The 25,609-nt window shown below is 33.3% G+C and overlaps 1 protein-coding gene across 2 annotated transcripts in view; it reads right to left on the minus strand.

Annotated features, from left to right (window-relative positions):
* Window positions 1-25,609, minus strand: part of bru3 (CUGBP Elav-like family member bruno 3) — a 516,795-nt gene that overhangs the window by 451,906 nt on the left and 39,280 nt on the right. For both annotated transcript variants that reach the window (XM_085203136.1, XM_085203135.1), the window contains exon 3: window positions 20,933-21,015. In XM_085203136.1, coding sequence (XP_085059262.1) covers window positions 20,933-21,015 — 83 coding nt within the window. The remainder of the gene's footprint in view (window positions 1-20,932; window positions 21,016-25,609) is intronic.

A 25,609-nucleotide genomic window follows, 5' to 3' on the forward strand; every position in this document is an offset into this window, starting at 1 on the left:
CTCGCTATACGAAGCTGTATCGAGTAGTTTATGATGAAACTTCAATTATCCAGTCTTTGAATTGATTGTACGATTCTTTTTTTTATCGTTTAATTTATATTGAAAAAATAAACAATTTTTTATTACGTGTAAGTGCAAATCACACAAAAGTGTGTTTCACGCTGTTTCGCTCATATAGTGTGTGCGGTTATGACATCCTTTACACATTCTCTCATTTCATACAGTCAGTCAGTCACTCCTTCATACGTACACTGACAAGTGCAAACAGCAAACACGAGCTCGTGCGCACTACGTCATTATTACAAGAGCTACCGACGAGAGTAGACGTGTCTGATGTCTGTCCATGTTATGTGGCTGTGAAATACATTCTTAAAATAAAGAACCTAACGTCGTGGTTTGTCTACAAGACCGAGAGAATGAAAATAATTTATTACTCCGAATAAGAATTAATCGAACCCGTAATCGTCGCGTTTACAGTACAGGCTGAGTCACCGAGCCACGACGTCACAGATCTTTAATTAAAATATAACATATTAAGAAAAAAAACATCAAAAAGTTAAAACAATTTACTGTGTTGAGCTTAAACTCTTAACCAGTTAAAACTAGTTTCGACTTACTTGAAAACTCATATTACTTTAGCCACAAATATAAATAAACACGAGTAAGCCTATTAGGTAGTTAAAGTTTTCTTTAATTTCACACATCTTTCATTTCGCAGGAATGGTAGAAAAACTTCTGGATAAAATACTCTAGGTAACTTATCCATTATTAACATTTTTTTTATAGCGTCGTGCTATATGTCGCATATAGCAGGGTAAGCAGAATAATCCTAGTGTTAAAACACTCTGTTTTCAAATGTAATTGGAATCCACATCAATCGTGATCAAGTGTTCTGACCGGTGTTGACCTTTGTGGATTATACGACTGTGGTTTTTTTTAGTTATTTCTCGTTTAAACCAGCAAACGTACAATTATAATATATTTTTTTACATTCCAAGTGAAAGGTGAAATCCTTTACTTTTTCTTCTATAACATAATTATATTTAAACTCTCCTCTCCTCCTCCAGGAATTTCCTTTGTCTTAATTTGAAAACCCCATTAAAATCTTTTGTGTAGTTTCTTAATCATTGGGAAACACTAACGTAGTGCATTTTTAAGATCTCTAAGGATCAATTTACGTACTGACGTGGCTTCTTAAGAGTAACTGACAGTTTTTCATCGAGACTTGAGGTGGACGTATCAATCAATTACAGGGCCGACGGCTCCGACGATATACGCTGTAGATAGCGTGAGCCGCACCTATTTGTGTGCGGTGTAAGTTAGGGGATGAATTTATATATCAAATATATAGAAATATAATTTATAATTGTGTATACTAACTATTAACTATGTGCGCAGGTGGCGCACAAAGAGTGCCTGTAAACGCAATTAGTTGTGCGTTCGATCCTCACTCACAGAAGTGTATATCAACTTAAATTTATATTTTTATTTTTTCGCTCTGGTATCTTACTCAACACTTAATGCCTTCAGAATTCGGTGGAAACTGGGGAACGAAGTGTCTAAATACAACATTCGTTCTGAAGCTGATTTATTTTATTTTATTTATATACTAATTATACATATTTAAATCTACTTATTAGCTTTAGAATATAGGATTTAGGATATAGCATCCACATAGCAGGGTAGACAGAGGAACCTTGGTAAATATAATATGAAGGTATTTGTAAGAGCACACGCTGTAGCTTATGAATTGTTCCATCGAGGACGCCTATTGCTCACAGTCCTAATCAATACCCATCGGCCTGTTATTTGCCGACATGACGTTTTTATTAAATAAACGGACGAATGGACATGTCTACACATCTTTGATTGAATCTTACTATAATTGTATACTATGATGGATTGTGAACCAATACCCATATATGGAGAAGTCGAGAAACATTTATATAATACTGAATAGATATATCTCATCATAATATATGTAATTGAAAGCTGTAAGATCAGTTATAGTTAAGTGTTGAATTTTGTCTTGTTCAATAATAGTTGGTGGTGGTCGTCTGGGTGGTGGTAAAAAAATATGTGTAGCTCCCTTTATAAGAAAATGATAGAGAATAGCAAAAGAAGTAGGAGAGATTAGGAGAGAAGTAGGTGTGCTCTCTCACAATCCTATCCTAAATAAACAAAGCTAGGAATAAGCTAAGTTAAGCAAGGATAAGGCATAAAGCCTAAAAAACTATAAAATCTGAAAAATCTAATAATTAAATAATTTAGCCCGCTATTTTCTAATGGAACTCTTTGAATCCACTGATAACACAGAAGATAATTGTTCGAAGTTATGACGTTCCAAGAACAACGAGGAATTTACCAATAATATTTATTAAGCAATTTCTCAATTATTTCGTCAATTTGAACATTCAACTGCAAAGATGTCTAAGCCAAGAAGAGCAGATGCTACCTTTATTTTACATGATAAATATTAAATGTTACTTGAAGAATTGCGTATTGATCGGCGGAACCCAACGCCGCACATTGCACTAGCCAGAGAAGATAGCTGAAAACAATTTAGATATAAGCATTTTCTAGATGGGGTTGAATTAACAGCCATCACGTTCACAATCAGCCACTATTCCATGGTAGCCTATAGCATATTATTATTAATATTTTCTATTAAATTGCTGATGTCACTTGAAAATGCAGTAAAGCTGAAAGATGTTGGGATCCAAGGCACTCATCGTTCCGTGATATTGGACAGCTATTTTTTAATTTAAACTCTTGGCTATGTGTGGCGTTTTATTACTTCTGATGAATGACATTCTTATTTAATTTTCAAATAAGATTATGAAATATTTTGTAAAATTATTTAATTATTTCTTCATATTTGGTTGACCAGATAAAATTATTATATAATAACTAAAACGTTGACTTGACTATTAACGCGACGACTGTGGAAAATATATTTTACTTAACATAGCACTTTATCTACTCAGCTTGCCTGAGTGGAAATCGAACCAATGATATACTGCTGCGTATGTAGTCTGATATTTCTTTGCATCCTTCCACTTATCCCATACTATTAATACTCAAAGTACTCAATAATAGTAAAAGGTGAAAGATAAATTTGTTATACTACTTTACTGCATTCACCCGATTTTATTTATAACATTTATCAAACCTGTTTACGTACGACACGTGTTGTTATATCAAAACACTTCTCTCACGTCCCCGCCATAGCAGTAAAGTGGGAAAACAAGCCAGTATTGAATCATACCTTGACAGGTACAGGGGTGATAAATGATGGGAAATATAATATACATGTTTTTTTTTATCTGAGCCGCCATCCTACCTACCGACTGTTTTTTAATGTGATGTTTGTGAGTTTGATGGCTTGTTGAGTGGCAAAACTTAACGCCACGCTTTGCCCTCATTACCAGAGCAACGAAATGAAAATATTGAATATTTCATTTCCCCTAGTCGAAATCAAACAAACAACCGTTACGTTTACAGTCACATGCTTGTTCCCGTACACCACGACGACCTTTTAATAAATACTAAAATAATTCAAATATAATAAATCATTCCTCGAGGAGACACCCACTGAACCCATGACCACGCTCCCAGATTGCACTTCTATAGGGTTATATAGTTTTTGACTTAGGTATACATCGGCTTCAGTATTACACAGACCATACTTCTATTTTAGTTCGTGAACTCGTAAATAATCCATTTGGTGTAGAATGCATACGCGTTATAAATAGTTCCATACTGTAATATATCGCTGCTTACGTATCAGACGTGCATTAGCTGTAGGGTTATGGAATTATGTTTTTTTTTGTTTCTAATTATAGAGGCCACAAGGAGCACTGGCCTTAAACGTAAACGTAAAGAGACAGGTCGGGGGTTTGATTCTCATTCGAGGAAATGAAGTACTTAATATTTTAATTTCTTGTATAATTGTAAGCATTTTCATTCTTCTAAATTTTCAATCTTTATTCCGCGAATACATATCAAATTAAGTACATACATATATTTGCGTTTTTTTTAAATAGACGTCATCTTTTAGGTGCGGCTTTAGCGGTGTTAGCCAAAAGAAAAAAAATCAACTAAACTAGTTCCTGACATTAGCGCGTTCAACTAAGCCAACCGTTCAGCTTTATAATATTAGTATAAGATATAGATTCGAATTAATTTGGTTAAGAACACCACCTGTATATGTTTTTACCTGTATAATATCCTGCACATAGCAGGGCAGGCAGAGGGAGAATAGTGTTAATACTCTCCATTCCCATTAAGACACTTCCACTCGCCACTTTCCGTTGAATTTCCTGAAGTGGGAATCGAATTCACAACCTGTCGCGTGCCTTACAGTACTTACTAGTTTTATATAATTAAACTTGATTCAGTGCGATGTGATCGCTTTGCTATCTCGCGCTACATTAAATTTGTCACATTAGGATAATTATTATAAGATTTATTACATCATTTGTCGTGTAGCTATTGAAAGTCTGGCTATTTCAATGATTCTAAATTGATATTTCACTCTAGTTAAACTTTTTTTTTTAGTTTGGAGCATCTCTCGCATCTTAACGCGGTAATTAGAGAAAATCGGATTTAGACACCATTCTACATTTCTCCATTTTCAAAAATCGTGAATCTTCATTTCTGGAAATGAACATATTTTAAATCGTGCTTAAATTAGTTGAATTTCCAGAAATCACAGCTTAAATATTTATTTTTATTTTTTCGTTCTAGTGTCGAGGCAAGGCGTGGCGAGGCGTTGAATTTCGACACTCAACTCGCAACACCTCCGAATTTTGACGAGAAATGGGGAACAGAGGTGTCTGAAATGGAACTTAATGTGTTTAAGAACGGAGAAATTAACATAATTGAAATATAATCATTTCCTCAAGTGTGGATGGAACCCACAATGACTATAGCCTCAGACCTTTTGGAATTATATCACACAAGTTCAGTGGAGTGTTAGTTTTATAATATTTAATATAATTATATATATATAATTATGATAAAACTAAAGCTTTAATACAACATGAATGAATAATGGTACTCCATTCATAGGAAACTCAATTAATTATCGTATATTATGAAGTGGTAATCAGATTCATAATAAAGATAATTCTGTTTTCACCGATAATTGCTTCAACACTTCCAATATTTATTTTTAATTAAATTATTGTATAATTAACGAATTTCGTGTTGAAAAAATACAGATTCATGCTTTTTCCTGCATAACAGGATAGGTGAAGGCAACTTAGTGTAAAGACACTCCAACATAGTGTTCAGATCCTCTTCGCAAAGAGAGGAACGGACTTCAAATTTCAATGCTTCAATCTCCATTTTTCCGAGACATTGCGTACTTAGTAGCGGAACCTAACGCCACCTTTTGTCTTTTATTATAATAAATTAGTGAGACAAACGCGGCGTTGAGTTCTGCCACTCAACACGCAATGCCTCCAAAATTCGGAAGAAATCAGGGAATGTAATGTGCTAATACTAGGTTACCTTTCCCTGCTGTGTGCGAGATACAGTGTAACACAAAAAAAGGTTATAAAATCGAAGAAATTCAAAGAACTTATAAAAAGGTAGCACAAAGTCGAAAGAAATATAAAATGATTATAAGCCAAGCTTAACTTCATTGCGGCTATCGGGTCTACAATACAGTTTTTATTCAACGTTTAAGTATAAGACCGGACGGTCCGAATCTTAACAAATATTTATTCTTTTAAACTTTGGAACTACGATACTTGTGCAGAAATGAAAAGAAGAAATGGAAATCAATTTTGAATGCAGTAAGAAATTTATATTGATTATCTAATCTTTAATTTGAATATTGATAGTATTATTGTCTAGATGAGCAAGAAAATAAAAATGATTTAAAATATAATGTTTCTCCGAATGGATATTGAACTCACAACCAGTAAGCAATTAAACGCTTTCCCATTACGCCAGTACAGCCTTAATTTGTCATCTATCAAAATATATAAAGAAAATATTTTATGTTTTGGTATCTATAAAAAGACTGATTAATTCAAGAGTAAGAAGTATGAAGTACTTGAAGTAACGGCTTAGTGATGCAGTATCTGATCAAGCGCGATCGTTGTGAGTTCAATCTCCGCTGTTATTTTTATATAGATATTTAGATATCGATTACCTTTAGTTTTTTCAGTTCTAATAAAGATTTTTAAATTTATTTTCAATTATTTACTTAGATAAACAAGCCACGGTTTTGGGTTCTGCCTCTATATATCCAGTGTCTCGTAAGTAGGCGACAATTGGGAGACTGTGCCTTTCTGCCTACCTTCTTAAATGCAAGATAGGCAAGAAGCTCAACAACACGACGTCTGGAACATCTGCTTATCGTAATTTATATAGGTGCGTTATAAATAATGCTTTTATAGCATCTTGTTTAGAGTACACATTGAACGTGGTATCAAGGAGGCAATAAAATTATAAAAAGATGCGTAAGTAACGTTGCAACACGAGCTATTGCCATATTCTTATTATATTTTTAGCATTTAACAACCAGATGCTGTTCACGAAGGCTTCAAAAATAAACAGCTTTAAAAAACGGACGGACAGCGGAATCTTAGTAAAAAGGGTCCCGTTTTAATCTTTAGGTACGAAACCCTAAAAATAACTAGGACGATTTTTAAAAATAATTCTAATAACTGCCAAGGTTCATTCCATTATATGTTCCAATTAGATAGTATTTACCAGGTCGGTAATTAGTATCTCGAACAATGAGTTACACACGTGCTATATTTTAGGCTTAAGACTCTAGGGCTGGCATAAAGAAATACTTTTTTAGCCCCACGTTGTATCTCACACATAGAAAGGCAGACAGAGGGAACCTGGGAACCTACTCCCTACTTTCCGCCGAATTGTTAATACATTGAGTGTTCGGTGGCAAAAGTCAACGCCGCGCTAGCAATTTTTAAACATTAAGGAAATCAAAAAGAATATCAAAATGTTTATGCTTAAAATTAAAATCAAGTTTAATATTGTGAAGTTATTATGTAAGTAGGTTGGTATGTCTAACATCCTATGCATCATATCCCGAATAGTGTAATACGACAGCAATCCGCCACTAGTAGAGAAATATCATGCATGACGACGGTTTTACGTACGAGTGCTGCGGGCATTAGAAATTTATTACAAGCCACTCTACATTAGAGGAGAGTTGGGACGTTTGAATTCACGTAAGGGTACTGAAATCGAATTTATGTTGAGTTTCTTAGTGACTCTTTCAGCAGAACCGCCTTATGAGCCGGTGGCAACTGAAGGTATTTATAATAAAAGTTGATCCAGTATGATCAGAGAAGCTTCGTTTTTATCGTATCTAGATAAAATAGAAAACTGAAAATATTATAGTTAAAATAAAAACAGATAAGAAAAATGTTAGTATATATAAATAAATGTTTGTTATGTAGTGGTTATGGTGGTGCAGCGGCAGTGGTCGACTATAAACAGAGTAGGTAACCACTCAAAACGTAATGTCTCAAACATTGTGCGGTGCATGGAGAACGGAGTGTCGTAATACTAGATTCCCTCCGCCTGTTCTGCTGAATAAGAGTAACAGCGTGAAGCTAAAAAGAACAGTTAAAGGAAAATGTTAAAAAACAAACATTAAACACCGTTCTTACCACAAATTCCTTTTTTATTTCATTTTAATAGCACATTTTTACCTAAATTACATGAAAATTACACGCGATAAGCTTTAAATCGCAAGTAACATATACATACATGGTGGAGATAAGGGCTAAATAACCTATATTTATACTCCATACAAAATCAGGATACTCTGCGACCCTGAATAAAACCTACAATGTAAGCTTATAGTTTTGATTTTCTATTGATAACAATTTTATACAGTTTCGTTGCAGTTTTTAATATTTAAAAGGTTTTTAACATACATTTAGTTGAGTATATCTTGCATGTAGCAGGGTAGGACGCGGGAACCTAATGTTAAGACACTCCATTCTCCACCTACCTGATATTAATTTCAGTTTGATCCCTCTACGATGTGATCCTATAGGGGTTCCGTTTTTTGCTTTGAGGTATAAATTCAATGAAAACTATTATTGTACTACTAGGAACCAAATGTACTAAGGACCCAAATGCTTAATACGGTTACTCTTATTCGTATATTATTACAAATTATTATTATGTATAAGCTATACTGTAAAGTTTAATCTAAATGTGTTCCGTAGGTTTTGCGTGAAAGTGGAACAAACATCCATTTCAAATTTTTTTCATAAAATTTTACAATTATAATATTAGTAGATTAGTAGCATACCATACAATATCAGGATATTCTGCGACCCTGAGTTAAACTTAGAATGTGCAGGCTTATAATTTTGATATTTTATCGATTTGGTAATTTCGACTTTATTTCATTATAATAAGTACTAAAATCCTGTAGCTTTTTTATGTAAACAATTCTAATTTACACTACACGTCTATTTTACTTTCGCTTTTTATACAGTTTCGATGTAAGTTTTTATTTGTAGTTGTTTTGCTTCACTCTTATCCCGCATATATCCGGCTAAGCAGAGAGATAAGTGTTAGTGACAAGACACCACGTTATTTGCTTTTCGCACTAATCCATGACACTATATCTGAAGAGGCATAGTTAAGGCATTTTTTTTTATTCAAGCAGAGAAATAAAAGAAAATATTTAAGAGTGGGAATCGCACCCCCAACCAGTATGTTACAGTGAAAGAGTTTGCCACGCTACACGCTGGCCTCGATAGTTTGTAAATATTTAATGTATTTTATTTAAAAGTGTTTTACAATGTTTTAGCTCTTAAGTGTAGTGTTAGTTAGATAAATAAATATTGAAACGTTGGATATTTTCACAGTATAAGCTAAAGGTGATGACAATTGAATTAATTTTATGTTCTCAATTTTTGTAATGTTGAATTTAGTTTTAGGTCGTAAATTTTGTCTAATGCATTCATAGTGCAGTTAAAAACCCCAGTAATCGTGATGATAGTTACTTCAAATACTATTTAATAGGATGCTTCCTGGAATACTAAGCGTAAAAAAGCAAACAAAGAAGCAAAGAAAGAAAGATATTTTTATGTCCCAAAATGAATAAGAGTTAAATTATCAAATTAGCTGGACCTTTTGTCCAAATTTTTTATCCAAAAGTGATTTTATTGGTTAAGAAAGGGAAAATGAGTAAGAAAATTTTCAGGTGTATGGAGCAAGTCGAGAGAATGAGTGACGAATGAATAGTAAAAAAGATTTGTAGAGCAGAAGTGATTCCCAAAAAAAAGTAGAGTTAGACCTTCGGTAGCCTTCGAGATCTCATTATCGATGATACTGGAGGAAGATCATATAAAAAGTTCTAGGATTCCGCAGAGGTCCTATAAAACAATGGACAAGGCGAAAGAATTATGCAGAGAAACGCGACGTGCTCTCTGTTCTCTCTGGATACCACGCTGGGAATAAAACGTGTAGGTAACGAAAAATTGGCAAGAAAACCATATATCTCGTCAAAACTCAGAAATTTTAATAACAATAACAATAATCCTGGCAACAACACAAATGTCAATATTAAAAATTAAAAATAAACTACATTTAATAATCTGGCAATAACATCTGTCCTCACATATTTATGACAAATCGTTTTCACGAAAAGATTAATGAGCGAACACATTCATCGCTTTTAATATTTGTATAATTATATAAATTCTGCTAATATTATAAATTAATTTTTCATCTTTGATATTTCGTCAGGTTATTAATTTAATTGAAATATCATTAATTCACATATGTATTTGTAATGCACTGAATATATGCGATGGTTCTAGGTTTTTTCAAGGGGATATTTATATTTTATCACAAGGATGACTTTAATTAGAAAATACAAATCGCGACGTTGGTTTCCGTTATATATCATAAAATGTGTCAAAATGCCAAAGTTTCGAGGTCAATTGTGGCGCAGAGGCACTTCCGAAGGCGAAGGCGACAGGTTATAGGTTCGATAGTTACTCGAGGAAATTAAATATTTAATATTTTAATTTCGTCGCTCTGGTAATGAGGTAAAGCGAGGTGTTGAGTTCAACTCTCAACATGTAATGCCTGCAGATTTCAGCAAAGAGTGGTAAACAGAAGTGTCTTAATAAGAACGGAATATCTTAACACTAGATTCCCAAGTTCCCTCTGCCTACCCTGTACCGTTTCTAAATGTATATAAAATAAAATTATCTCCCTACTTCACAAAATTATTCAAAAAGTGTTGGATACAAAATTATAAAAAACTCCCCACGTTTGATTTACCTTTGTAAGAATTTATGGCATGCTAATTAGAGCACATGGATGGCTTCCTAGAGACGCGGGTTCGAGTCCCACTACGTTCAAATTGTTATACTTTTTTCTAAAAAAAAATTTTTTCGTCTACAATAACACTTTAGAATTATTAAAAACAGTTATTTTATTCAAGCTAAATGTAATAAACTCTACTTAATTATATGTGGATTTCTCGATTACTACGAGAGTTAAAATCAGGAACATAAACGTTGAATCTGTAAACATCCGGGCGGTGTCAAGGCAAATTGTTGGTCTAGAAACTATATCTACATCTAGATTTTCTATTTCATATATATTTTTTTGTATACCTATAGTAAATTAGCCAAAGACACGATACTATGTTCTCCGTATTGCATATAAAAGTCTAATATATAAAGATAATTTAAATTTTTATAGATATATTTTTAGCTTTACGCTGTATAATGTAAAATATAAGACATTGTTTCCCACTTTCCACCCGGTCTTCCAGACATTGCGTTTCCCTGAGTAGTGAAACTCAACGCTGTGCACATTATACACATATATAACAATTTTCATATTTTCCTTAGTTTTTTTTTCTCAGCTCCACTTATTAAAATACAATAATATGGTAGATAGAACTCTAATATTTTAAACAGTTCGTTTACTATTTTCTGCGGCTCGAGGTATTACGTGTTGAGAGTTACCAGAGCGAAGAAATGCAAATCTTGAATGTATGTAGGAATCGAACCCACAACTGTTGCGTCTTCCGTCCTACGCTTTTGCCGACACGACGGCCGTAAAGGATATTTGACGATTAAAATGTCGGTATGCTCGTGTTACTGCGGACAAGAAAATGGTACATTTCGGAAGCATTTTGTATTCAATATCCTCTCAGAAGAACGAAAAAAATTAAAATAATCTTTACTTATTTGGTAACGACTGAAAACTTGAAGTAGTGAAGTTGTTTCCGTGCCGTATAATGTCATACAAGTGTAATTATTAGAAAAAATTAAAACTCACCAATTCATCATAGTAGTTCGCGATTTGGGAGTATATCAGCGAATCGTAATCCATTTTCACTTTAAACACACACCGAAATCCGGGTAACGGGATACGGAAATCTGGGTAACGGAATTTAAAATACGGGATACGGAATTTTAAAAACGCGATAGAAAATCACAACGGGTGAACGGAATTCAATATTTCCTGGCAAATCAATTTCTAACGATGGCGTCGATGTAAGACGCATTGGCCGAGTAACGCCTGACGTACGTTACCGACTGTAAAGCTAAAATAAGACCAAATTTTAAACACAAATCTTTGGTGTATCAAGAGCGGGGCTTGAGCAGTTATTACCACCGTTCTATATGAACTCGCTTTTATATGAACTGGCTAGTTCTCAATTTTAATAGATATGTGTAAAATGTTTTAGTAGGTATATTTTAGGTATAAGTGTTACGCTCCATTTTAAACACTCTGCCTAATTTTCAAGAAATTGTTTGTTATGTAACAGAATAAAATACTTCTGTCTTCGGGGGAAAGTGGGAAACGGATGTATCTAAACACTAGGTGCCCAGGTTCCCTCTGCCTACTTCACCCTGCTATTTGCGGAAAGCAGCGTGAAGGTAACATATTGTGTTTAATTAAAACACACCTAAACAATCTCATGTCATACCAAGCCACGTATACAATTACATTCGTACGTTACTAAAGGAAGCGAGTTATAACGCACGCCGCTCAGTTACTTCAAACATTCACATTTGTTTTACGAATCCAACCATTTTTCTAATTATTATACGGTAATAAAAACTATTTATTTTTATTTATGTTTAAAATAATACAAGCATCGTGGCAGTAAGCGCTGTGCTTGTGGTTTCAATCCCCACTCAAGACAACACATTGATTTCAATTAACCATTCCGGCAGTGTTGAGTTCCGCCATCCAACACGTAGTATATTGAAAATGGACGGAAAACGAAAATGACGTGTCACGTAAACGTAAAGTTTCCGCAACAATAGTTATAGTATAATATAAGTTTGCATATACACTCGTAGAACGGTTTCTAGGAAATCTATTGTCAAGATACTCTCCACTTTATTTAGTGGCGGTAATCAACGCTGCGTTTTGTCTTGTTATTAAAACGAGGAAATAAAAATAATAAATAACATAATATACTTTACTGACTGTCTACTGTCCTCTCACTAATATGTATCTATAAAGTCTTAGAAAATAAAGTAACAAACAGAAATACAATTGTAGTAAACCTTTTATACTACAACAGAAGCAATTGGAAAAGCTCGTGAGCATTTGACAAATGCGATACAAAACTCAATATGTAGCCAGTACGTCCTGGCGGTGCGGTGGTGCGCCTGGTGGTGGGCAGGCAGAACTAATATTAGGTAAGCTTAATAATGTTACATTAGTTAACATTAGTTAAAAAGATGGATTTTGTATTTTCTGTGTTTCATTTTTCTTTTTCTTTTTTTTACACGTTTACGCATGTGCACGGCAAAGGCCCTTTCTCTGCCTACCCACCGTACGCAGAGAGAGGGCCTCTGCCGTTCCCATTAAGACACTTCTGTTCTTTTTCTTGTTTTTTATAATTTCTGCATTTTATAAAAGAGGCAAGTTAATTCTTTGAGGCATTTGCATGTTAGTGTGGTCCAAAACACTTTTAAAATTTCAAGATAATGTTTGTTAATTAGGGGAACCCAATACCTCGCTTGATCTTACCAGAGCGAGGAAATGAAATTAACACATTTCCCCAAGTTGGACCGTACGTATGCGTAACCGCCACACTAACACTTCGACATACAAATATACTCTGATCAAATTTAAGTTTACTATACATTCTAACTTCAGCGTCAAATATTCTAACTTTATTTTTTTAGTCATTTGAAAATCAAAATTAACCCTTAATCGATATCATGAAGGTTTCACAGGCATCATACGTAATTTTTTTTTAACTTCCTTAAAACGTCATATTGTGCTTTTTTTAATAAACTCCCTACATGACAATTCATGCAATTATTTTCGCCACTGTGCCATAGTATCTTGCTTTAAATATCTAATAAAAAATAATTAAGGAATTTCGAATGTGATACAAGTGTCAAATATTTATCACATTAGTCATCATCATTCATCATTCATTTTCAAAATATCTGGATAAATATGCGAGACGTACATACATACATAATATATACATATACGTATATGCATATATGTATGTACGACAGCATCGTCGCTAAGCCACACCGCAGGACCGCATCACAACAATTTATAGCGCTACAGTACACTGTGGTATGTACGCAGCGCGCGCGTGCGGACAGTGCAATCATTGAGTTGAAATTTTTATATATTTTAAATTATTATAAGCAATAACACTGTATCGTCTGATTATGGACGTGACAGTTATGAGTTCAATTTCAGCGCGAGTGAGTTATTTTCAATTCTAGTAATAAAAAGAAACGCACGGCGTTAAGTTCCGCCACTTAAAAATTTTATAAATCTTCCTTTTGGCTTTACTGCAATATGTGAGATACATTGTGAAGCTAAATAAATAATTGTGCAAAATTTTGAGCGAAGCAGGATATGAATCCACGATCCTTGGAGTTGACCTGTTATTGAACTGAGCTATAATAGTTACGTAACATTTTGTGGTAGAGAAAAATTTATAACTTTAGTATGTTTTCAATTGTGTTCAAAAGAAAGAAAAATATATAAAATTTCAACACCAAATTCATGGTTTTTCGTTTATTTTAGAAATATTTCAATTTTTTTGAATATAAACACAGTACATAATTAATTTAGCGAGGATCAAACCCGAAGTTGTATATAGATACGTAGATACTTTTAACCATGCTAACATAGCGCCATATCATTGAGTTAATGTTATAAAATAAAGTAGAAGTTTTTTTTCTAGATGCCTCATTGGAACTTATATGTGGAAACACCGCACGCTTTTTATTATACGCTTTATTTACTATTTTAATAAAACAGAGATAATATAAGAAAAAAAAAGGGGAAACCTATTGCCACAAACGAGGCGTAGTTATGCCTATAATATTAATTGTAATTATTAAATTATAATGTTAGCAGGACAATACAGTTCAGTGGACCCAATCTATATAAATATTCTAAACCAACAGATTATGATTCGTTGACGCACAAATATCGGAGTCTTAATTCAATCTTTTGAAATTAAAAAAAAAGATTAAAACAATAAAATAAATTAACCGCAGTCTTTTTTATTATATTTGTTTTTAAATCATTATTATTTTCTAGTAAAAAAAAATCGGGATTGTCTTTTTTGTTCATCCTAAATAAGTATTACAATATAAAATGATTAAATATGTATGCAATAAATAATACATTGAAGTGACTAAATACAGATTACGCGAAATGTTATAGTTGTATCCCTGTATTTAATACCAAACAAAACACAAGCATTTTTTTTTAATTACAGAAAACTAAGCAGAGCGATCCTAGAGTTAAACACTCCGTCTCACTTACTATGACGGGTTAATAAAAATAATTCCCTACTTCAAGTGGTGATTGAACCCACAACTATTGCTTTTCCAGTCACCATCGTACAATATCTTATAACAAAGTGAAGCAAAATTAAATTTACAGTAAAACCAGCTCCACCCCACCTATAGCCCAACACACGCACGACCTGTTGCGATGCACTGGATCCTTTCCAGTATTTAAGTGAATTATACTCAAATAAAGCTATTTTACTTATCATTTACATTTTTCAATTCAGTGCCTTCTCCTGCCAAGGCTATTATGCGGATATAACGAATGTTTCATACAAAATAGTAGGAGGTGGTGTGAAAATAATTGTTTTGTATTATGAGTTTGTTTTCTTCTGTAATAATGTGGAGGATAGATGTTTTTTTAGCTTTTAGTGATAAAAATTAAATTAAATAGCTTCATGCTGTATCTCGAATATAGAAGGAAAGGCAGAGGCAACTTAGTGTTGAGACACTCCCATCGTGTCCGCTAAGCGTTTTTGTCATACCAAAGCGGTAAAAACAGTTAAAAATTGCTAATTAATTATAGCAATTTAGTTAGCTATAATCCAAGAGTCCATATGTAACTTTATAAAATACAAATTAATATTTATAAAAAAATAAATCCGCTGCTCGACTTGAACTCATGACCTTAACCTACGAGCAAATGACGTCACACAATTTTAACCTATTAAAAACGTAACGGGAGGAAATAGAGCATTTTAATTATGAAGCTGACATTTACTTGTATAAAGAAAGGGTTATACTCCGCTATAGGTACTATACATATATATCTCGACCTTAGACTTCAGTATATTGTTTTTTTTAGGAAGGAAAAACTTACAAAAACCCCAATTATATGTTCTTATCCTCGCATAAATTATATAAATGAGAAACAAAAAAGAGAATTAATAGAAAACAGAGTCACTCATGTTTAGTGAAACATCAAAAAAATCCATATATGTACGTATACTATGTTCTGTTATCCAATTTAGGTACTTATACAAAGCGTAAGTGACGTCACAATTCAGTAAAACCCATGCTATTTCTAATTTTACCTGAACTCGATTCTGTTTCAGCGCGTGGTAAGAATTCTTAAGGAGTAAGGTATTTTTAGTACAAATATAAGTATATTTATTTACAGGAGCTTTTAGACGTTTTGTTTTATAAATTTAGATCAGAATTGTGATAGAGATAATTTTATGACAAAATTAATGATATTCTAAGCTTCGAAATTCAAGCATTGATAAAAACCCATAAGAATAGCACCTATAGACACTATCAAACTGAGCCACAAAATAGTCTTATTTTGCAACTCCTCGCTTTCTCCCGTACACTGGGAGTTCAGGAGTTCATTTCTGGTACCCACTTCATGACTAACTTCCGATTGACATTGTATATTGAGTGGCGGAACTCAACGCCGTAGTTTGTCTACAAAAGAGGTGGAATAAACTCTTAATTAAATTTATACTGAACAAAATAACTTTACTTTGCTATTTTCTTTCTCTACGTCACCTGTAAACTCGATTTTGTCTTCAGAACACGTGCTAAGAATTCTTTGGAGCTCACAAACTACTTTCATTATATACGAGTATAGTATAACGTTATTTTTAGTTTTTATTAAATTTCAACAGCGGCCCTTGTCACGTTTTTAAGTATACCGAAATGAAAAAAAGAATGAGTTTCTTTTAACTTAAGTTACATTCTGATGGCAGTAAGAATATTATGTGAGAGTTAAAAACAAAAAGCGTCGATGAGTTCTACAATAGTTCTACAATTTAATAAAAATTAAACCAAAAATGGGAAATGGAATGTCTTAACTAGTTGCCATAATGCATATCAAGTTATGTAGGAAAAAAGTTAATTTTAAGTAAGAGTCATAACTCTACTATGAAACAAATTAGTTAGCGTTTGTTTAACCTAAAATAGATATCTGAACCGCCTACATAAATATTTTGCAAATGGAAGTTAACACTCGAACCGGTATCCAGCGTAAAAATAGTTTTAAAATAGGTCACAGCATTCGATCCCACCTACATATTGTTAGCATTTGCTGTTCACTTTCATTAAATGTTTTTGATCAAAATGGTAACAAAACATTAATTGTTAAATATTTTTTGGATTAATTAATTAATTGAAGCTCGTCGTGGCGTAGTGGCAAAAGCAGGTGACTGTCGACGCGACAGTCTGTAGTTTTGATTCTCAATCGAGGAAATGAATTAATATTTCAATTTTCTAGCTTTGGCAGCGGAAAGTAAGGAACGGCAGTATCTTAAAAAAAGTAAAATATGCGACCATTAATCTCATTTTCTTTCAAGCGTATTTAGTACAAAGATAATAAATAATGTTTAAACAATCCGCTGTAAATTTTGTGTTGAATTTTCAGACATTGCATTTTCATCTACTCAACAAGTAGCTAAACCATTCACCGAAACGCACGAGTGAAAAAATGTAAATAATTTAAATAAGAAAAAGTAGAATATGTTATAACATGTACAACAGGATAAACAAGGTAAAAACAAACATACATATTTATGTAAATAATAAACTACTTTACGAACCCAAAAATTTATTAAAACGCACACGTACATTCAGTAGGATTTCTATGATCACGTATAAGCGTAAAGGCAATCCTCTAGAGGTGGCCCGCGGGCAACTTGGATACCAGTATGTAGATTTCAGTACAAAAAATACAAAAACTTATGATTCTATGTTTTTGAGCAGATATTGCAGAGTAACACTACCGTCGTAGTAGTTCAGTGGTGTAAGCGTGACTGTTGTAGGTTCGATTCTCATTTGGCGGAATTAATTATTTTCTTTTCTTGGCTTTGGCCGGAAATCAGCAAAAGCAATATGTTAGCATCTGCTTACACTACTATTTTTTTATTATTACACTATATTACCATTTTTTCCATAGCTTTTCGTGCTATATCTCGCACTTTGCATAAGCAATGGGGATATGTGAGTACTACTCCGTTCCCATTTAGACACTTCCGTTCCCCACTTTGTTTTATATATTCTTTATAAATGGATATGTTATGATATGTTTTAATATATGAAGGAAAATTCAATTAGAACAAATGAGAGAAACAGAAAAAAAGTATTTTTTGATACGGAACCCAAACATACGATGCTTGAATTTTTAACATACATGTGAATATGAGACATGAAGTTAGTTACACCTTAGTCTCAGTAAACCTTTTGAATGGCTAATGTACCTTTGTACATATATCGATAATATTAACCTACCACGAATCAGCAAATGAAAATTATATACATAACTAAAATCAAACCCTCTATTAAGTGACTGTATAATAAATTAAAGGGTTTTAATAAAAAAATATATGCGCAAGCGTGCGACTATAAACGCGATAGGTTGTGAATTCGATTCACATTCGTAGGTATGAAAAGTTTAATATTTTTATTTCCTTGTTCTGGTACTGAGGTAAAGCGCGGCGTTGAGTTTGTACACTCAACATATCATATCTCTAGAATTCCGCTGAAAGGGGGCAACAGAAGTGTCTTAATGGGAATGGAGTATCTTGACACAAGATTCCTCGCTCTATTTTCCCTACACGCCCACCCTGCTTGATACGAGATACAATGTGAACTCTACATCGACATCACAGGGGGGAAATAAAAAAATAAACATATTCTTTCCCTATAATGTCAATTGAACCCACAACCATCGCAATAACAATCCAAAACTGTGCCACTGCAAAAAAATATGAAAAAATATATAATCCCGCGAACGTGAACCCTCTGTATGTGCCAAGCTCATTATTTATAAACGCCGTTATGGCTTCAAAATTTCTTACGCCTGTATTATTTAATCTGCTTTTCCATTAGGGGTTTTGCGAAATGACACAATTTATATTCAATGCGTGGGTCGTCCGCGAATATGACTTTATGGAGGATAAGGGCGGCGATCAAAAATTAAAATATTTCTACCTATGGCTTAAGTGGTGCTGTATGCTAATTTTGGGTGTGGATTCAAATGCGTTTTGTGGGTATAGTTGTAAAATAAACTCCTACAATATATTTAATCTCACAAACTACAGTTTCGAATTGCAATTATTTTTGTTTTGGACTTTTGTCCAGTTTCACTAAATTCGTTCACTAGTTTTTGCATATAAAAAAACAAACAGCCATCCTCACAAATTCCCACATTTATAATATTTATCATTAGTAAGTTATCCTAGTTAATTAAGTAAGCCATCAGAATGCTTTACATTCAGCCCAGACTCGACGGTACAACCCACGCCTAACGTCTAATCAATACCTCGAACACTGTGACCACAGAACGCTATCTACTATAACGTATCTAAAGAACGAATGAACTATGGAAATTTGGCCACTTTGCTAGAGATGTAGCGCAGTGGTACAAACGTGTAACGTGTAAACGATGCGATGGTTGTCTGTTCGATTCGTACTCGGGGGAGTGACATTTCATTCATTTCCCAGAGATAGAATAGAGATAGAACATTATTTATCGAAATAACAAATTATGTACGGAAATCTGTAACGTCATTCCATTTAAAATTAGTTTCCCTTTTCAATTTCTTTTACAATTTTGTGCAAAAAGTTATACAAAACTTTTATTCACATACGTTTACGATGATACAGTCATTACTCGAAATCGTTTTATACTTAAAATAAAATTACTCTCAGTTGTTACGGGAGTACGCGAGTGGAATATAAAGTAGTGGTTAATTTTACCTCTGCATTAAATCGTAAGGTGAAATTACTTCATACGGCCTATACAGGTGGGTTTACGATATTATTTTTTATTTTTGTCTACGGCCTACGGTAGGAACGAGTGTGTAAATGGTCTAATATATTTTTTTTCACGCTTTTTCCCGTAGAGCAGGATATATAGGATCTAAATGTTGAAACAATTCGTTTTCCACTTTCTACGTCAATTTTCGAGATGCGGTGTTGAGTGACGAAACACGTAGCTTATACCTATGCCTTCACCTAAATACTTTTAGATTCATACTTAAAAATATCTACGTGATATTTTTTTTATTCTTCACAAAAAATATATAAATTTCATAATAAATAAAAGTATCCCAATTTAACTATAGCCCAGTATATCTAAAAGAGAATGATCATGAAAATAAAAGCGCAACCGACACTCCAATAAAAAGGCTGATATAATTCAATCAATCGAAATAACCCACAAAAAAGGAAACACGGCTTAAATCGACGTACTCTATAATAAAATGTGAATTTTATTCGTGATATCCAATCATTTAAATTGTTTACTTGTTACTATGAATCATCCTGGCCGATAAATCTGACAAAAATCTATACAAATTTCAAGGCAGGTGCATAAAAACATACATTTTATAATATATTTTTTATTTCATTTTATTAATGGTGAGGCCAATCATGGTACAGGCGTACAAGCGTGTGACTGTAAACGCGACAGGTCGTAGGTTCGATCCCCACTTGAACTGATTTTGACGCTTTAGTACCTACACTAAAACGCGGCGGTAAGTTTCGGTATTTGATATGAAGAGTTGTGAGACACTGCGTATCCAGTCCGCAGAATACAACGCCGCATTTTACCTTACCAGAGCGAGAATATAAAAGTATTTAGTTTCACAAAATTTTAAAATAGTACGAACATCTAATATAAAAATATGTCACACAGATTTACGTAAATCCATCAAACACAAGTTTGGAATTATATTCATTTTATAACCAATATATTCCCATACATTTTCCACTATAATAAAAACTAATAGAACTATTACAATTAATTGGAATACAAAACGAGTGTACAAATCGTTTCAATTTAATGATTATAACTTGTTCAATTAATAAAAAAAATCTTTAAAAAAGTACGTGTTCGGTTAATAATTTTGATGCCGTCGGTGTTGTGGTGTAGCGGCACAGCATGTATGGGCTGTGGGTTCGTTGTCCAATTGGGGAATTAGGAATTATTTTATATTCTAATTTTCTCGCTCTCACGAGTTTGAACACTGTGGAGAGTTTGAAGTGTTTTAGTACTAGTTACAGGTACAGGTTACCTCTGACCACTGTTCTTTGTGCAAGATACAGTGTTCATTATTCCTTTAATCTTTTGTAATATATACAAATAATGATCAAACACTTACCCCAGGTAACGTCCGTTTTTCATGGAGGGCTGATTGTGCGCTTGAGGCACTTTCTGGATTGAAATAGGTCAGGAAAGCGCACCCTGTAACAAATATATGCTATATGTCTCAAGAATTCGACGGAAAGTGAAATCATAAGAAATAATAGATAAAAACTCTCTATAAGTTATTAATTATTAAATTTCAAAATGTCCATTATAAAAACTAATTGTTTTTTTTAGAAAAATAGCTCTTTACACAAATATTTTCATATAACATCTAACGGTGAATAGCGGCCATCTTGTTTTACATACGTTCATTTCCTGTTTCTGTCCATTTCCGTTCATTGGACTGTAGTACATTTTTTTATAGTATTCTTATTACGATATGTTCGGATTGTTCTCAGTTACGATATGTCAGATTTATGGATTTAATTGTTCTACTCGTATATTTATATTTAAAAAAAATATAAATTCATTTTTGTATTTTAATTCTACGTTATTCTACTTTTATTTTGATCAATTATTATAAAATACGTTTTTTTTTTCACAACATCCAACAATATATTAAAAATTAAATTATTTATATATACATATATACATACTAAAAACAAGTATATGCATATAATATAACTAATTAGAGAATACCACTAAAATACAAAGCTAAATCATCCGAAACGCGGCAGTGTAGGTACTCGAGTTAATTGTTTCATCCACTCGGACATGGATTACGTCCACTGGCTTCGAAACGAGCGGTCGGGAGCTGTATTTTAAACTAGGATCGTTATCTTTGCTGTTTCCTGCGAAAGGGCTTCTTTTTTTCTGTTTTTGTTTTCTTTTCTGAATATGCTTGTAATAAATTATGTTTGTGTGTACGTTAGTAATTTTGCATTTTTTACATAATTTGACTTTTTTTTATACGCTCTATCACACTTAGCCCAAAGCTGTGTGCCACTCTGTTCTATATCTTCCGCTTAATTTTTGAAACATTGCTTAATAAATAGAGAAACCCAACGCCACGCTTTATCTCGTTACCAGAACGAGGAAAAGTAAAAAAATTAAAACCTACAACCGTCACGTTATCAGTTTGCTTAGTCACACTAACTGACATATTCTAAAAACTTGTGAATACTTCAAGGGTTCTTTATAGAATCATTAATTCTAAAAAAAAATTGGGAACGTATAACACCTATAATAACTTAATTAATTAAGATTGAGAATCGATAACTTGAAAATCATAAAGAATTGGGAGTATATCAAATTTGAACAGAAAAATCTATAAAAACCATCCTTTGTTATGAAGTCTGGATTCTAATTTATTTATTTTCAAGTACACGTAATTAATGGAAGAGGCCGAAAAAAAATTAAAGATTCCGTTTGTCATTCTCCCACGAGGAAGAATTTAGAAACAGATTAGTACTTTTACCATTTCTCTCGCATACTACCACCATCATATCATAACAACATACAATACCAACACAATTATCAATACAAAAACAAAACCCACCACAGATAATCGGAATTCCCAAACCGAAACAGACGTACCATACCATAAACAGAACACACCGAATAATCCGACGATCGCTTCTAAATGCCATCAGTAATTGCGTCGAAATAAGCACAATAGCTGGAAATAACATTACAGGCAGCAGTAATTTACGTGGTCGTGGTCGAATTTGCATCGACGCTGGCACCACTGACCACTAATTAGCTCGCAAGTTTTATTTCCTGCTGTTATCTAAGCTCTTGTAATCTGGTGCCACGCCTATACGCCAGGAAATACAGTGGCTGCTATCGTACACGCTAGAGCTTCTCGTTTTGTTTTAAATTGTGGTGTAGGCTTATTGGTGAATTTGTTTTAATTTTCTAGTTTAAATAAATTGGGGTGGAAGTGGAATGATGGTTGTGTGTTTGACACAAGGTTGGTCAGTGGAGAACAGAGTGTCTTGTCACTAAGTATGGTCTCTGGTACCTTACTGTACTGCGTGAAGCTGAATTGGTAATTCTAGTAATTCTTAGTGACATATTATTACTCAATATTACTAACGTAATACAGAATTTTTTTGTTGTTCCTAACTCAGAAACGAACATATGACCGTCAAAAAAACTCAAATGCTATCCAACCACGCTACCAAGGCGTCGATTCATACAAGTCACTAATAAGACCTCCGTCTGAGCTCCCCTCAAAGCCATTGAAAAAGTTTTGTATAAAACAATAACAAACACTGTACCATATAATGAAGTTGCAACATTTAATTAGGAAAAATTCGCGAAACTTCGCAAAGGAAAAGGCAAGCCTCATGTAAAGACATAGACTGAAAAACAAGCTATAGCCATATATTAAGTCGAGGTAAAATGTACTCAAAAGTTTTTATTTACGTGCCAATTTACTTTGCTTTAAAATATGAAGTTCAGGTTCCCTTTGGATTACATACGCTATGTAATTAGCTCTGGTTGAGTAGATTATAAGGGAATGTTACTAAATTTGTTCTATTTATAATGTTGTAACATATAAAATGATGTAAGGTTTAATACACACTGTAACTGCTGTATCCCGCACATAGAAAGGTGGGCAAAGGGAACATAGGAGCTTAGTGTTAAGACACTCCGTTACCATTATGAAATTTCAGTTTCCCATTTTGCACCAAATTCTGGAGGCACTGCGTATTGAGTGAAGAAACTTAAGGACGCTTTTTTTTAAATATATTTCTTCGAGTGGGTATCGAACCCGTAACCTGTGGCATTATTAACCCTATTATACCTCAATATTAACCCTATTATACTAACAATTTAACACAAAATAAATGAAAAAAAGCTATTTTAAATGTTAGTAACTAGAAACATTTTTCTATTCATTTGCTTAACAACATTTCGCTCAAGGCCCTTTGACGAGCCGCCGGCGTCTTGATTACAATACGCCCATACATTATTATGAGGATGCAGTCAACCTAAATAGTATTTGTTTTACACAACAGTGCATAAGGTGATGAGTATATAATAATTATTTATAAAATTGTGTCCGACTGTAAACGAACGTGTTTCACGTTCATTGTGGGTTCGGTTTGCTCTCGGTGTAATGAAATATTTAATATTTTCATATCATGGGTCTAGTAACGAGACAAAATTTGCGTCGAGTTCCGCCATTCATCACGCATGAATTTTCATTCGCTTTTCTATGGTAAGACGAAATGCGGTATTAAGATTGTCACCCAACACACAATATCTCAGAAGTTGAATGAACGGTGTGTCTCAACTTTTCTTTATATTTTTACCAATTCTGCGAAAATATAACAAAATTCGATCACTATATTTTCTTAACTAAATGTATAAAAGAAAAAAATTAAAACAATCTTATCTCAGCTTTAATTCATCACAAAGAGCGGGGAATTTCTAGTAGCGGACGTAAAACTCGCTTCCTTTTAATGTTATTTAGTTTAAAAGGGTACTGTAGTACATCCATCCTGTTGTGTAACTGAACACAAACTACTCTTACAGGATTATTTATTCTTTTTAGGTTTAATCTGTATGCCGCATATAGGAGGATGGAGAGAGGTAAACTAGTGTTAAGACACTCCGTTCACCCGTGTTTAGTGGCGAAACTTAACGCCGGGCTTTATCTATATGAGCAGAAGAATGAAAATAATTCATACCTCCAAGTTGTAATCGAAGTCATAACCGCCTTTATAACCTCAATAATATTTGCATAATTTATATAAATTAATTAAAACATTAATTAAAAATGTTTAAATGTAAACTCCTTAATACTTGAATTCGTGTTTTAATTACTTCACTATTTATTTACCCGATTGGACTGAAAGCGTTTTATCAACACCTGTCAATTAGTAACGTCAATATGTGATCTTTAAAATGTTTGACGCGGTCGGGTGCGGCGCAGATGGGAATTTACTGACTAAACGGAATGGAGGTCGTGGATACGATTCCTGTTTTAAAAAATACCTAATTCTTTTATTTTTTCTATGTTTTTTAGAGCTTAGACTTTTTTGTGGCGGATGGCTTTGGTTTCGATAGCCACTCGAGGGAATGAATTTTATTTTTCATTTCCTCAAACAAAGCGCGGCGTTAAGTTCTACCGTTAACACGTAATGTTTCTAGTTTGGATGGAGGAGGAAAGTGGAGAGCGGAGTACCTTAACATTAGGTTTCACCTATTCAAGTCTAAGGGAAAAATACTGCCTACATGTAATATAGTGTATTCAGCCAAAAATAGGAATAAAGAAGAGAACAAAATATTGTTTCACTAACAGGTAAATATAAAATATGTATATTAAATAAATATAAGATTTCCATTAATAGAATATAAAGTTTATAAAAGCAGCGAAAACTTAATTAGCAATGAGGCATTATAGTCCATATTTACTAAGTAACTAAGTTTCGTTTCATACAATTTGTTCGAAGTTTAAGGAAGACTACAAACTTGGTAGAAAATAATACATTATTCATGTACAAGTCACTACATTAGCAGCTTTACGCTTTTACCTGCATAGTAGGGTAGGCTAGGAGAAATAGTGTTAAGGCACTCTATTTCCAACTTTCTACCGAGTTATTGAGACTGCAATCTTCATTTATTATAGCGAGGAAAAAAACAAAAATAAAAATATTCGTTTGCCCTAATAGAAATAGAACCCACAGCTGTCGTGCTTACAGTCTGACACTGCACCACAACGGTTTTGTATAATGTT

Source organism: Heliconius melpomene, chromosome 19 (assembly GCF_056956725.1).
Source record: "Heliconius melpomene rosina isolate 202511_hmr_F chromosome 19, ASM5695672v1, whole genome shotgun sequence".
Taxonomy (NCBI): domain Eukaryota; kingdom Metazoa; phylum Arthropoda; class Insecta; order Lepidoptera; family Nymphalidae; genus Heliconius; species Heliconius melpomene.